The sequence below is a fragment of the Strongylocentrotus purpuratus genome, unplaced genomic scaffold (assembly GCF_000002235.5).
Source record: "Strongylocentrotus purpuratus isolate Spur 01 unplaced genomic scaffold, Spur_5.0 spur5_scaffold_5, whole genome shotgun sequence".
Taxonomy (NCBI): domain Eukaryota; kingdom Metazoa; phylum Echinodermata; class Echinoidea; order Camarodonta; family Strongylocentrotidae; genus Strongylocentrotus; species Strongylocentrotus purpuratus.
Genome location: NW_022145611.1, coordinates 44,727,737 through 44,741,135, shown reverse-complemented (window position 1 = coordinate 44,741,135; position 13,399 = coordinate 44,727,737). Strand labels below are relative to the sequence as shown.

The following is a 13,399-nucleotide window of genomic DNA, read 5'->3' as shown; positions in this document are numbered from 1 at the left end:
TAAAATGTATACATTGAATTTATTTATTTAATACTGTAGAGTCTATAGATGAAGAGTATGGCTTGTAAAATTATGTATGTCAGAACCTGTTTCTTTACAAAGGTTTTTATTATAAACCAGGGATTTTTTCTTTAAACTGCTAAACCACACTCATTTGTTTTTATAATTCTTCCTTCAAAATGTAATTTATGTGCTTGAAAGTATTCTTGATAGTATGAGCCCGGGATGTATTAGAGCAGAGGCTCAGCGGGTGTCCCGGTAGATGGGATTTATGAACAAGGCAAAGTAATTTAACCAAGGTCCTGTATGTGTCAGATCGAGGTCAACAATGTGGCCTACCCCCAGAGTACCCTTTCTCAGACGTCATCAATGTCCAGTGAGTCACAGATTATTATTTATTATCTGGAAACGCATAGTTGTTTGTGTTTTTTTGTAATTTAAGGACCAGAGGCGATGGACGTGTTTAAAGGGATCCGGTAACTTTGTCTTAGATTCTTTAGAAATAATCCTGGATTTTAGCTCATGCTGCAATGATAATTATAAACCTTAAGGTCAGTCAGGAACTCCATGACTTTTAAAAGCCGATCGCCTGTCTGATTTTCAAGATATTAATGATTGGAATTACACATTTTTAAAACCGTTCGCCGAAGGGTTTTCATTACACTGCAGTCTATTGGGGAAAACTATTATGGTAAAACCGGTCACTCAAAGATTTTTACTTTTTTTAAGGCACTTCTTGATCATTTTGAAACGCGATTTTTTTTTTTAGGGCTTCAATATTACATCATATTACAGACACTGGTAACATGTAGGACCGTGTATCTCAGATTTAACATTGTTAAATTTTACAATTTGGGGAGCAGGAGGGCATAACACAAAAAGGGGGCACTTTCGAAGAGTTTTAGAGCACATTCGAAAGAATATTTAGAAAGGGGTAGAAAACAGATAAAACCGAAGTATAATTTTTTTGGTTCTTTTCAAGCCATGCGTTGGAAATTTGGAATTATATTTACTGTTTCATCATTATTTATTTCCGACAAATAAAGAAATGCAGTGTCAATAAAGCAGAATGTTATCTTTTGTATGATTGCATTTTTGGATGAACCTAATTAAAAGCCTTTTTAATGTCTTATTAATGATATATATCTCGAATCAAATCAATCTTAAGGATGTCATGGAACAACTTAACATTATCAATCTTCCGAGTCCGTTTTCCTAACTAATCTTTGGACACCGCGGTCTTTATAAACGCACCAAACGTATTACCAAATTTGAAGCATGGTTTAATGGTGTGTTGGCACCGGCGTTGGTTCGTTCGAAACTCGTACAGCCTTTATACTGTTTTATTAATGAGATATATCTCGAATCAAATCAAACTGAGTAATGTTATGGAACAAATTAACAATATCAATCTTCCGTTCTCCTATATTCCAACCCCGGGTCTTTATAGACACACAAAACGTATTACTAAATTTGGAGCATGGTTTAACGGTGTTGGCACCAAGATTAGTGGCGGTCGTTCGTGTGAGACTCATACAGCCTTTATACTCTTTCATTAATGAGATATATCTCGAATCAAATCAAACTGAGTGATGTTATGGAACAACTTAACAATATCAATCTTCCGTTCTCCTAAATAATCCAACCCCGGGTCTTTATAGGGCACAAAAAATGTATTACTAAATTTGGAGCATAGATTAACGGTGTTGGCACCAAGATTAGTGGCGATGGTTCGTTCGAGACTCATACAGCCTTTATACTGTTTTATTAATGAGATATATCTCGAATCAAATCAAACTAAGAGATGTTATGGAACAACTTAACAATATCAATCTTCTGTTCTCCTAAATAATCCAACCCCGGGTCTTTATAGGGCACAAAAAATGTATTACTAAATTTGGAGCATAGTTTAACGGTGTTGGCACCAAGATTAGTGGCGATGGTTCGTTCGAGACTCATACAGCCTTTATACTGTTTTAGTATAGAGATATATCTCGAATCAAATCAAACTGAGCGATGTTATGAAACAACTTAACAATATCAATCTTCTGTTCTCCTAAATAATCCAACCCCGGGTCATTATAGGGCACACAAAATGTATTACTAAATTTTGGAGCATAGTTTAACGGTGTTGGCACCAAGATTAGTGGCGATGGTTCGTTCGAGACTCATACAGCCTTTATACTGTTTTATTAATGAGATATATCTCGAATCAAATCAAACTAAGAGATATTATGGAACAACTTAACAATATCAATCTTCCGTTCTCCTAAATAATCCAACCCCGGGTCATTATAGGCCACACAAAATGTATTACTAAATTTGGAGCATAGATTAACGGTGTTGGCACCAAGATTAGTGGCGATGGTTCGTTCGAGACTCATACAGCCTTTATACTGTTTTAGTAATGAGATATATCTCGAATCAAATCAAACTGAGCGATGTTATGAAACAACTTAACAATATCAATCTTCCGTTCTCCTAAATAATCCAACCCCGGGTCTTTATAGGGCACAAAAAATGTATTACTAAATTTGGAGCATAGTTTAACGGTGTTGGCACCAAGATTAGTGGCGATGGTTCGTTCGAGACTCATACAGCCTTTATACTGTTTTAGTATAGAGATATATCTCGAATCAAATCAAACTGAGAGATGTTATGGAACAACTTAACAATACCAATCTTTTGTTCTCCTAAATATTCCAACCCCGGGTCTTTATAGGGCACACAAAATGTATTACTAAATTTGGAGCATAGATTAACGGTGTTGGCACCAAGATTAGTGGCGATGGTTCGTTCGAGACTCATACAGCCTTTATACTGTTTTAGTATAGAGATATATCTCGAATCAAATCAAACTGAGAGATGTTATGGAACAACTTAACAATACCAATCTTTTGTTCTCCTAAATAATCCAACCCCGGGTCATTATAGGGCACACAAAATGTATTACTAAATTTGGAGCATAGATTAACGGTGTTGGCACCAAGATTAGTGGCGATGGTTCGTTCGAGACTCATACAGCCTTTATACTGTTTTAGTATAGAGATATATCTCGAATCAAATCAAACTGAGAGATGTTATGGAACAACTTAACAATACCAATCTTTTGTTCTCCTAAATAATCCAACCCCGGGTCATTATAGGGCACACAAAATGTATTACTAAATTTGGAGCATAGATTAACGGTGTTGGCACCAAGATTAGTGGCGATGGTTCGTTCGAGACTCATACAGCCTTTATACTGTTTTTTTAAATGAGATATATCTCGAATCAAATCAAACTGAGTGATGTTATGGAACAACTTAACAACATCAATCTTCCGTTCTCCTAAATATTGCAACCCCGGGTCTTTATAGACACACAAAACGTATTACTAAATTTGGAGCATAGTTTAACGGTGTTGGCACCAAGATTAGTGGCGATGGTTCGTTCGAGACTCATACAGCCTTTATACTGTTTTATTAATGAGATATATCTCGAATCAAATCAAACTGAGTGATTTTATTGAACAACTAAACAGTAGGCCTACTAAATGTCCATTTTCCTATAAACTGTCATTACAAAACTAGCTAGATTAGGGATTGTATAGCCGCTCCGAGGAACGTTTGCTATTTCAATTCCCTGCTTGTACTTGGCTTCACGGAGTAATTTGTCCTTTATAATGATTCTCTTCATTCCGGAGCAATGTATGTAGTAATGCTTGCGAACGTACTCTTGTACTAGTACAGTACATGTACCTGTGTATAAGACAGATCCTTAGACAGAGTACGCACGCCGCACGTCTGTGACGTAGGGAATAATGAATATTCATATCGCCGTTAATCTTGGTGCCAATATATGCTACCTTAATAAACAAGCCAACTCGCTCCTTGTAACTGGCGACCATTAAGACCACGGCCAACAAGGAGGAAGATAGCCACCAATAATGAGAGTTATAGTGTCTTCAGATTGTACAATCGAAAAGAAAAAAGAAAATTGTGCACGTCACGGTTGACGGTAACAGAAACATACAGGAGTAAGAAACTAGATTCGTATACATATCCATACATGAGTTACAAAGAAAAAGAAAATATACATAGTTGAACCATATAATCATATCATCATGTCATATCAAACCTGTGAATTAGCCATAATTTAATATCACGTAAAGATTTGGGTGCATTCCTTAAAGATACATGATAAAAGTGGGGCTTGAATTGAAATTCACAGAGTTCCAATAGTGTATAAGTGATTCAAATAAAGGATATTTAAACTTAAAAACTTTAAATGTTGTTAAAGGGAGAACCAAACGTTAGCACGAGTGCTTTAAGTCGGAATTGGTTCTCCGAGTTTCTAAAACTGTAATTATGCAAAACGGTCATACCAAATGTCAATATGTATTCACACACAACAATTAAGAAGCAACATTTATTTTGACTTAATATCATATTATTTGATCCTTATGATTCATCTCTGCTTAAGAGTTTAATTCTGAGATTTTACGAAATGATGAGCTTTTTTTTCTTCTCTTATATAGTATGGGCACTATAGCGTACTGATGGGTAGGGAGAGCTTGGGGGCACTGGCGTAGGAGCGGTTAAAACACGGTTTATTTCTAATTCGAAGTCCAGTGATTTACAAATGTTGCTGAAATGACATGATTTTCGGCGTTTTTAAATCACTTTTGCCCATTACGCCAGAGGCGGCACTCCTGTTGGGGGGAGGGGAGGGGCTCTGTGCCACCCACTTTCTCAGGTACCCCCAAAGTGCCCATTTTGACATAGGACAAGTGCCCCTTCTCTTTTCTAATTTACTGTCCCTTTCCTCTCTTTTCATCTCTGATGAGTGGGCCTGTGATATGATATCATTTTATATCTACATGTATGTTCAACAAATGACCTATATCATATGCCCATGATTATTGCTACCGCAGATTGTAATGCGGCTTCACATACATCTAATAAATACAACAAGTTGTTCATATTTGAGTTCTACAAAATCCAGCCTCAAGAAGACTCTTATTATAAATCATAATTCGTGTACAACACTTTACATGGTGGCAGCAGTGCCAGGACTTTGCTAGACCATTTTGAGTGCAGGTGGAGCCCGGATTTGGATTTTATGGACAATTTAAGCACCGTTTACCGGCCAGGCCTAGGTTGGGATTTCGTTTACGCGCATCGACCCCCTGTGCTAATTTGGCTCGTGTGTATATGCGGTATGGAACTGACTAGCACGTACGAAAAATTACGCGCGCTAACCGCGGAGGAATTTTGAACGGAACAGTGTGAGTCGATTGTTTACATTGTGAATGACGGAAACTTCGCGATTTGAGCAAGTTAGTTTTCCTCTACAACGATTTTGGACTGATATTCCGCTGAGATGAATTTTGAACTGAGAAAGGTGAAGCTCTGAACAGGTCAGCGATATATTTGAGGGACGTTTGAGTACTGCAGAAAACGACACTGATTATTTGGTGAGTCGCAAATATGAGATTTTAAACCCCATACGAACTGAGACCGAGTGAGCCTACCGTCCGATAGCACAGCACTGATCGAGAAGTGATTATTTGCCCTACATTCAGGACCAGCTTGATGCGGAGGCAGAACCAGAGCCTAGAGGCTCGCCAGGAGCAGAGCCTAGAGGCTCGTCAGGAGCAGAGCCTAGAGGCTCGTCAGGAGCAGAGCCTAGAGGCTCGTCAGGAGCAGAGCCTAGAGGCTCGACCGGGACCGGGAACAGTACAGTACAGCTAGGGCGCTATACTCCCAGCCCTGCATTTTGGTTTGGAACTGAGCCACACGGACTCGGAGCTCATCGGGAGGATCGACGACGTCGCTGGAGCTGGACACCTCGATCGACACCTACATACTCCTATAGTAGTATAGACCTATATGAGAGTGAAACCTGGGAATACAGATCTCCGTGGAATAAGATATGAACTTGAACTGAGAGACACTAGATTTTAATCAAGATTCAACATTTTGAAATAATGGACGCCTTGCTGAATTCATTATTTGCACATGTTTGAATAGAATAGTTGAATCACCAACCTGACCAGGATCATTTAATGTGAGTAAATCCATGGATAGTATTGAAGGACCGGCTTATATTTAATAGAGACATGGAAGAGTTGGACTGACAAAGGAATAAATTGCTTTGGAATTGTATTATTGATGATGTTTGTTGCGATGCAGTATAACGAATGCCATAGATATTTTGTCTCATTGCAGTATTGATAACACAGGATAGGGTGTGAATTTTAATGTAACCCTACTCCTATTTGTATATTAGGATAAGGCACACTATATGACCTTACTCCTTTATGTATAAGGCTGAATATGACTAGTAGTAGTTTTTTTTTTTTTATGTGACTTAGACTTCTAGGCTATATTAGATTTTATTGGCTGTTACAAAGTCACACACACAAACAAACAACATGGGAGAGATGACAGGAATCAACCCTCCCTGCATGGATTGGGCATCCAAAGATTTGCCGACTGAATTTAGAAATTTTCAATACTATTGTGAGTTGATATTTTCAGGGCCGCTTAACAAGAAGTCTGACCAAGAGAAATGTACATACATCCTGTTGTGGCTGGGTCAAGAGGGTATCAGGATTCACAAATCCTGGGGAAAGGACTTCAAGACCCCAGCTGAGGTCTTCGGAGCTTTCATAAAACATTTCGAACCAAAGACCAATTTCCGTCTGGCAAGATTTCAGCTGCAGAAATTGGCACAGGAACCAGCCGAAGCCATAGACGACTTCATGGCCAGATGCAAAATACAAGCACAAAAATGCAAGTTTGCGGACATTGAACTTGAAGGTCGCCTCATAGAACAGATCGTCATTGGCACCTCAAGCAAGAAGGTACAGCAAACATTGTTGGCCAAGGATGAGAAACTGACGTTAAATACAGCTTTGGACATCGCCAGAACCCAGGAGGCAACTGAGGCGGATATGAGACTCCTTCATGGTCAAGCCGTCAACGTTGATATGACGAAGCAACATATCCAAAGGAAGAAACAGTGCTCATTCTGTGGACTGAACCATCCACCGAGGAAGTGCCCTGCTTATGGCACCAAATGCAGAAACTGTGATAAAATGAATCACTGGGAGAAATGCTGCCGACTGAAGAAACAGGAACAAGAATCTAAACAGCAGTGGCAAAGGAAACAAGAAGCTACAAAGACGTATCCGAAAAGGTCGCAAGCACAGAGATCAAAGAGACTCCATGAGATGAAAGAAGAGGAAGAAACAGAAGAAACTGACGACATGCGGTTTGAGACCATCTGTGTAGACCAGATCAGAAAGAACGAAGCCTTCGCTGTGATCGGAGTTGAGATCGGAAGAGGACCAGCGACTCTAAAAGCCAAAGTTGACACAGGATCTGAAGGGAACATTCTTCCATTACGCATTTATCAGAAGATGTACCCTGATCGCGTGGACTCTAATGGGGAACCTATCACAGGAAAGCTAAGAAAGTCACCGATAACGATAACAGGCTATGGTGAAAAGAGTGTTATTCCACAAGTAGGCCTACATACGCTGAGCTGTAACCACCAGGACAGACAAGCAAATGGAGAATTCTTTGTGGTGAAGACTCAAAGACCGGCCATCCTTGGACTTGAGTTGTGCCTGGATCTAGGATTAGTAGTCTTGAATTGCAGTCTGATGGAGAGCCATGATAGTCCCATCAAAGATAGAGAGCATTTGAAGATTTTGTATCCCGATAGATTTGATGGAATCGGAAAATTTGATGGGAAATACCACATCGTGATCGACAAAGATGCTGCTCCTGTGATACATGCAGTTCGACGATGCCCGATAGGCATAAAGGATGACATCAAGAAAGAACTTGATGAGATGGAGAGTCTTGAAGTGATAGAAAGTGTCACTAAGCCAACAGACTGGGTATCAAGCTTGGCATACACCCAGAAGCCCAATGGAAGATGGAGAATTTGCCTTGACCCAAAAGACTTAAATAAGGCAATCAAGAGAAGCCATATGCCGATGCCAACCATTGAAGAAGTCCGACACCAGTTTGAAGGAGCAACAGTGTTCAGTACCCTGGATGCCAGACATGGATATTGGGCTATACAGCTAGATGAAGAATCAAGCCATTTGACGACCTTCAATAGTCCCTTTGGTCGTTACCGTTTCAAAAGACTACCTTTTGGCTTGTGTGTTTCTCAGGACGTGTTCCAGCAACGAATGAATCAAATACTAGAGAAATGTCCTGGAGTCATAGGAATGGCCGATGACATAGCAGTCGTAGGAAAGACGGCAGTGGAACATGACGCCAACTTACACAATCTGATGCGCGTCGCAAAGGAGCATGGACTCGTCCTGAACTGGAACAAATGCCACATCAAGCAAGACCGAGTGAGATTCTATGGCCTTGTCTTCAGCAAAGATGGAGTGCAACCAGACCCACAGAAGACAGCAGCCATATCAGCCCTGAACGCACCACAGAACGTGACAGAACTCCGAGAGTTCCTAGGCATTGTGACCTACATGTCACCATTCATTCCAAGACTTGCCTCACTGACTGCACCACTTCGGGAACTTGTGAAGAAAGATGTGATATATAGCTGGACTGAATCACATCAGAAGGTGTTTGAGACCATCAAAGATATGATCTGCAAGGAGACCACACTTGCTTACTTTGATCCAAAGAAACCTGTTGTCCTAGAAGTAGATGCATCGATGAAAGGCGTTGGAGCAGCCCTCACACAGGAAGGGAGACCAATAGCGTTTGCCTCAAAGTCCCTCACTGACACCGAGCAGCGATACGCTAACATTGAGAGAGAGATGCTAGCAGTTGTCTACGCATGTGAAAAGTTTCACACGTTCGTCTTCGGCAGAAGTTTCACTATCCTCTCAGATCACAAACCACTAGAGATGATCACTCTCAAGAACCTTGGAGCTGCACCCCCAAGACTACAAAGACTACTGCTCAGACTCCAAGGGTATGACATGACAGTGAAATATAAACCTGGAAAGGAGATGCTTCTGTCTGATGCCATGTCAAGACTCAATCCTCTGCCTCCTGAGTCTCCTGAAATGCACATGAAAGTTGACTTTGTAATGTTCTCAGACAAGAAGCTACTGGAGATCCGCACCGCAACATCAGAGGACTGTGAACTTTGCATCCTGAGAGATGTAATCCTAGAGGGATGGCCAGAAGAAAGGCGTAAACTTGACAAAAGCCTGGTCAAATACTGGCCATACAGGGACGAGATGTCCATTGAAGACGGGATTATCCTGAAAGGTGCAAGAATTGTCATCCCCAAATGCCTGACAAAGGAATACCTGAACAAGCTACATGAGGGACATCAAGGCATCATCAAATGCCAACTGAGAGCAAAGAGCTGTATCTTCTGGAATGGCATAAATCAGGAGATCGAGATGATGGTACGGAAATGTTCTGTATGTCAAGAATATGGGAACTCCCTGCCATCAGAGACTCTGCAGCCACATGAAATTCCTGTCAGACCTTGGCAATTTGTCACAACTGACCTCTTCACACTTGATGGAAGAGAGTACCTTCTTGTTGCTGACGTATACTCAAAGTATCCAATTGTAAAGCAGTTACCACAGCAAGCAACAAGTAGTGCTGTCATCAGACTGCTTAAGGAAATCTTCTCTGAACAAGGAACCCCCGAGAGACTAATGAGCGACAATGGACCTCAATACAATAGTGCCATATTCGTAGAGTTTGCCAGAGACTGGAATTTCCAACATGTAACCTCAAGCCCGAGATATCCACAATCCAATGGATTTATAGAGAGGCAAGTACAAACTGTCAAGAACACCATGAAGAAAGCTAAGAGAGATAACATAGGCGTCAACAAGGCATTGCAATGCCTGAGAGCCACTCCATTGGACAGCCATCTACCATCTCCAGCAGAGCTGTTACTGGGGAGGAAGATCCAAACCAACATACCGACCAGAATTCGGAACCAGTCACCCCAAAAGGATGACATCTACCAGAGACTGCAGACCAGGCAGGATGACCAGAAGAAATACTTTGACGACAAGCACGCTACCAACCTTCCCCCACTACACAAAGGACAAGAAGTCAGAATCCAAAATCAAGAGACTGGTAGATGGGACAGAGGAAAGATCACAAACAGGAGACCAGAACCAAGGTCATATGAAGTAGAGACATCATCAGGTTACACTCTGCGACGAAATCGTAGGCACATCAAACCAACCCAAGAGAGGGACAGCATGGAACAAAACCGTCAACATGCTAGTGATAGACATAATGATGTACACGACCAGCAGAATGCACAAACAGAACAAACACAAAGCAAACCAGACACACCATCGAATCACCACCAACCATACACCACCAGATCAGGTCGTACTATTAAGAAACCAGAGAGATACGATATGTAAAATATTGATATGGTTGGAGATAATTCAAATAATTGTTGTCTTTTGCTTTCTTTAACAATGTTTACAAGGTTTTGAGTAGTTAGATTTAAAGAGACATATTGAATATGTCATGTTTTGTTTATTAATTAAGTTTATTGCATTATAAAGCAAGATGATAACTGAAGTCTGATCAAAACATTTTAGATAAATAAGCAAACAATTCGCATTCAAATGAAAAACAAATGTGATAGAATTTTCAAATTGTTTTTTGAAAAAAACAACAACAACAAACAAACAAAAAAAAGGGACAAAATTGTAAGTTCATATTAGCACAAGTTTAATTTCTTAAGCAAAGAATTTTAAAAAGATATTTTAAACAGTATGGATCTAAATATGAAATTAAGTTTTCATTGAGAAGAGGGATTGTGATATGATATCATTTTATATCTACATGTATGTTCAACAAATGACCTATATCATATGCCCATGATTATTGCTACCGCAGATTGTAATGCGGCTTCACATACATCTAATAAATACAACAAGTTGTTCATATTTGAGTTCTACAAAATCCAGCCTCAAGAAGACTCTTATTATAAATCATAATTCGTGTACAACACTTTACAGGCCTACCTCTTTTCAGTAAAGCTCTCATTTATTTTTTTCTTCTGTTACAAATTTTTTTTTTTTCTATTTGAAGACATCATAGCGCGAATTCTATTGTTTTCTGGGCTAACTACGCCCGAATCCTTATTGGTTGCGGTTATTGGTCGCTAGAGAGCTAACTTGCGCGAACGTGTACATGAATACGTGTAGACCGCAAAACACTTATCCACGTACAATAGCGCTGTGCACGATGTACTGTACAGCTCTAATAATAAAATCAAACGTGGCAGGTTGACTTTATTTTCTTTCCCCATAAAAAATATACATTTCGATTTTCTCCATCTTTTAAACAAGTAAAACTCAGAATATCAGAAGTTTTTTTCAAGGTGAATACATTCCTACGTATAATTTGAAGGAAAAAAAAACAGTTTAAAAGTCAGTGTTAGTGAACTATATTATTCTTGTATCCAGTATTTTTTGTATGACGTCTATATATTTATATATATATATATATATATATATATATATATATATACATATATTATATCCATGTATATATGTATATATTTTATATATATATCTGTATATATATATATATATATATATATATATATCTTTCTATCTATAACTATCTAGCTATCATGTTTCTATTCATAACACCCATGCTATAAGGCAGCATTTCATTGATGCTTTTGCAATATGTTTACATCATAGGCCTATGTTTCTATTTTCTCAATTTCCTTGTGGTATTATATAGAGTCAAATTATAGTGCAGGCTAATAGCATCTTTGCTTAGCTCTGTCTATATACCAGCCACATACGTTATTTTGATTAGATTTATGCTACCACCACAATTTGATCTGCATGTAATGGTTTATATAGCAGTTTGGTCTACAACCAATTCATATATACTTTTGATCAGAATATTGTAGAATGACAGGGGCGGATATAATTATATAGGTGTTTTTTTTAAGTGTCGGGGGCAAAATGATTTTATTTTTTTGTAGTGCTTTCACTTTCACTTTTATGAAAGTAGCTCTTGATTTATTGATAGGTCTTAAAGTCCACGGTACCCATCAAGTGAAATATCCCAATCCAGTGGTAAGAGGCAGCTTTGAACCTCAAGCATTATTCTTTAATTGAACTCCCTTATGAAAATTCAGGCTAGTATGAATGTGATCATAATTTATGAGCTTTTCATTGTATACCCCTCTCAACACTAAACCATTCTCTGTCTATCAGTTCGCTCGCTCATATACTCTCCATGAACAACGCTTTCTGTCGACCACATTTTCTCCTTAATTATAAGTTCTCAATAATTTATGACACAAGTCATTCACATCTTAGCAACCACAACATTGACGGATCCAGGCGGGGGGGGGGGGGGGGGGGGGGGGGGGCGTGCCCCGGAAAACCTCGAATGCATCTGACCTGCCAAGTGCATACTAGTACAAAAGCCTTGAATAATAATTTATATCACATCATCCCCCTTTCCACTCATAGCCCCCAAAGGCATCTGAAAACGTGATTTACAAAAAAATGCCCGTCAGAGAATTTATATGTAAAACAATTCCTGAAAATATGATGACCCTTTGTTTTAATTCAATTATATTTTGCTTTGTCACTGATTTTTCCCCACCCCCTCCATCGAGAGAACCTGGATCCGCCACCGCTCACACAGGCACGCACATTACTCATTCGATTGTCTATTTTCGTTCTAATCTTCCTCATTCCTTTTCAACCATGCACTAGCTGCCTCTCCAGCGACTTCTTTCATTCTTGTATCCCTTTTCTTGATCTCCGTATATACTCCGTATATCAGCCATAGTCGAAAGAATTCTACGGTAGGCAGCCAGTGAAGACGAATTCGTTTTATCAAATAATGGAAATGCAAGCATTACTTTACACAAATAGAACTTTGTTATCAAATAGAACTTTGTCATTCCTTGCTCATTTTTCATGATTGAGGTGTCACATGAAAGGGCAGAAACTGAACTTTCTGGAAATGTGATTTTCTCTTTGAAATTCAGATACCTTCCGCCAAATGACTTTTTAGTTTCCTCTCTTCAAATTGATTTCTATCACTCATGCGTGAAATGTGCATCATTATGAGTTGCATCAAATGAAAGAAGAGGATCTAAGCTTTCCAAATATGTGTCATTTGTTAATTATAATTATGACTAAGTTATAATAAAAGATCGATAATTCTCGGTTTCGTTTTTTCTGGGACGCATTGTATAGCATCGTGTATCATTAACCAACTAAACGAGAGAAGGAAAAAAAAAACAGCATGCAGGCATAATGTTCTACACATTGGTTTAAACGGTTGATTATCAACGTGGATATAGTATTGTGTAAAAAATGTTCTCCATAAGAAGGAACATAATTATATAATTATGATACGATATTCCGAATCATACATTGCTT

General features: G+C 39.1%; 1 protein-coding gene across 1 annotated transcript; it reads left to right on the top strand.

Annotated features, from left to right (window-relative positions):
* Positions 1-306: 306 nt before the first annotated feature.
* Positions 307-10,387, top strand: LOC115929635 (uncharacterized protein K02A2.6-like). The gene is made up of 2 exons (XM_030999228.1): positions 307-376; positions 6,525-10,387. Exons 1-2 carry the CDS (start codon positions 307-309, stop codon positions 10,385-10,387), a joined length of 3,933 nt encoding a protein of 1,310 aa, XP_030855088.1.
* Positions 10,388-13,399: the final 3,012 nt, after the last annotated feature.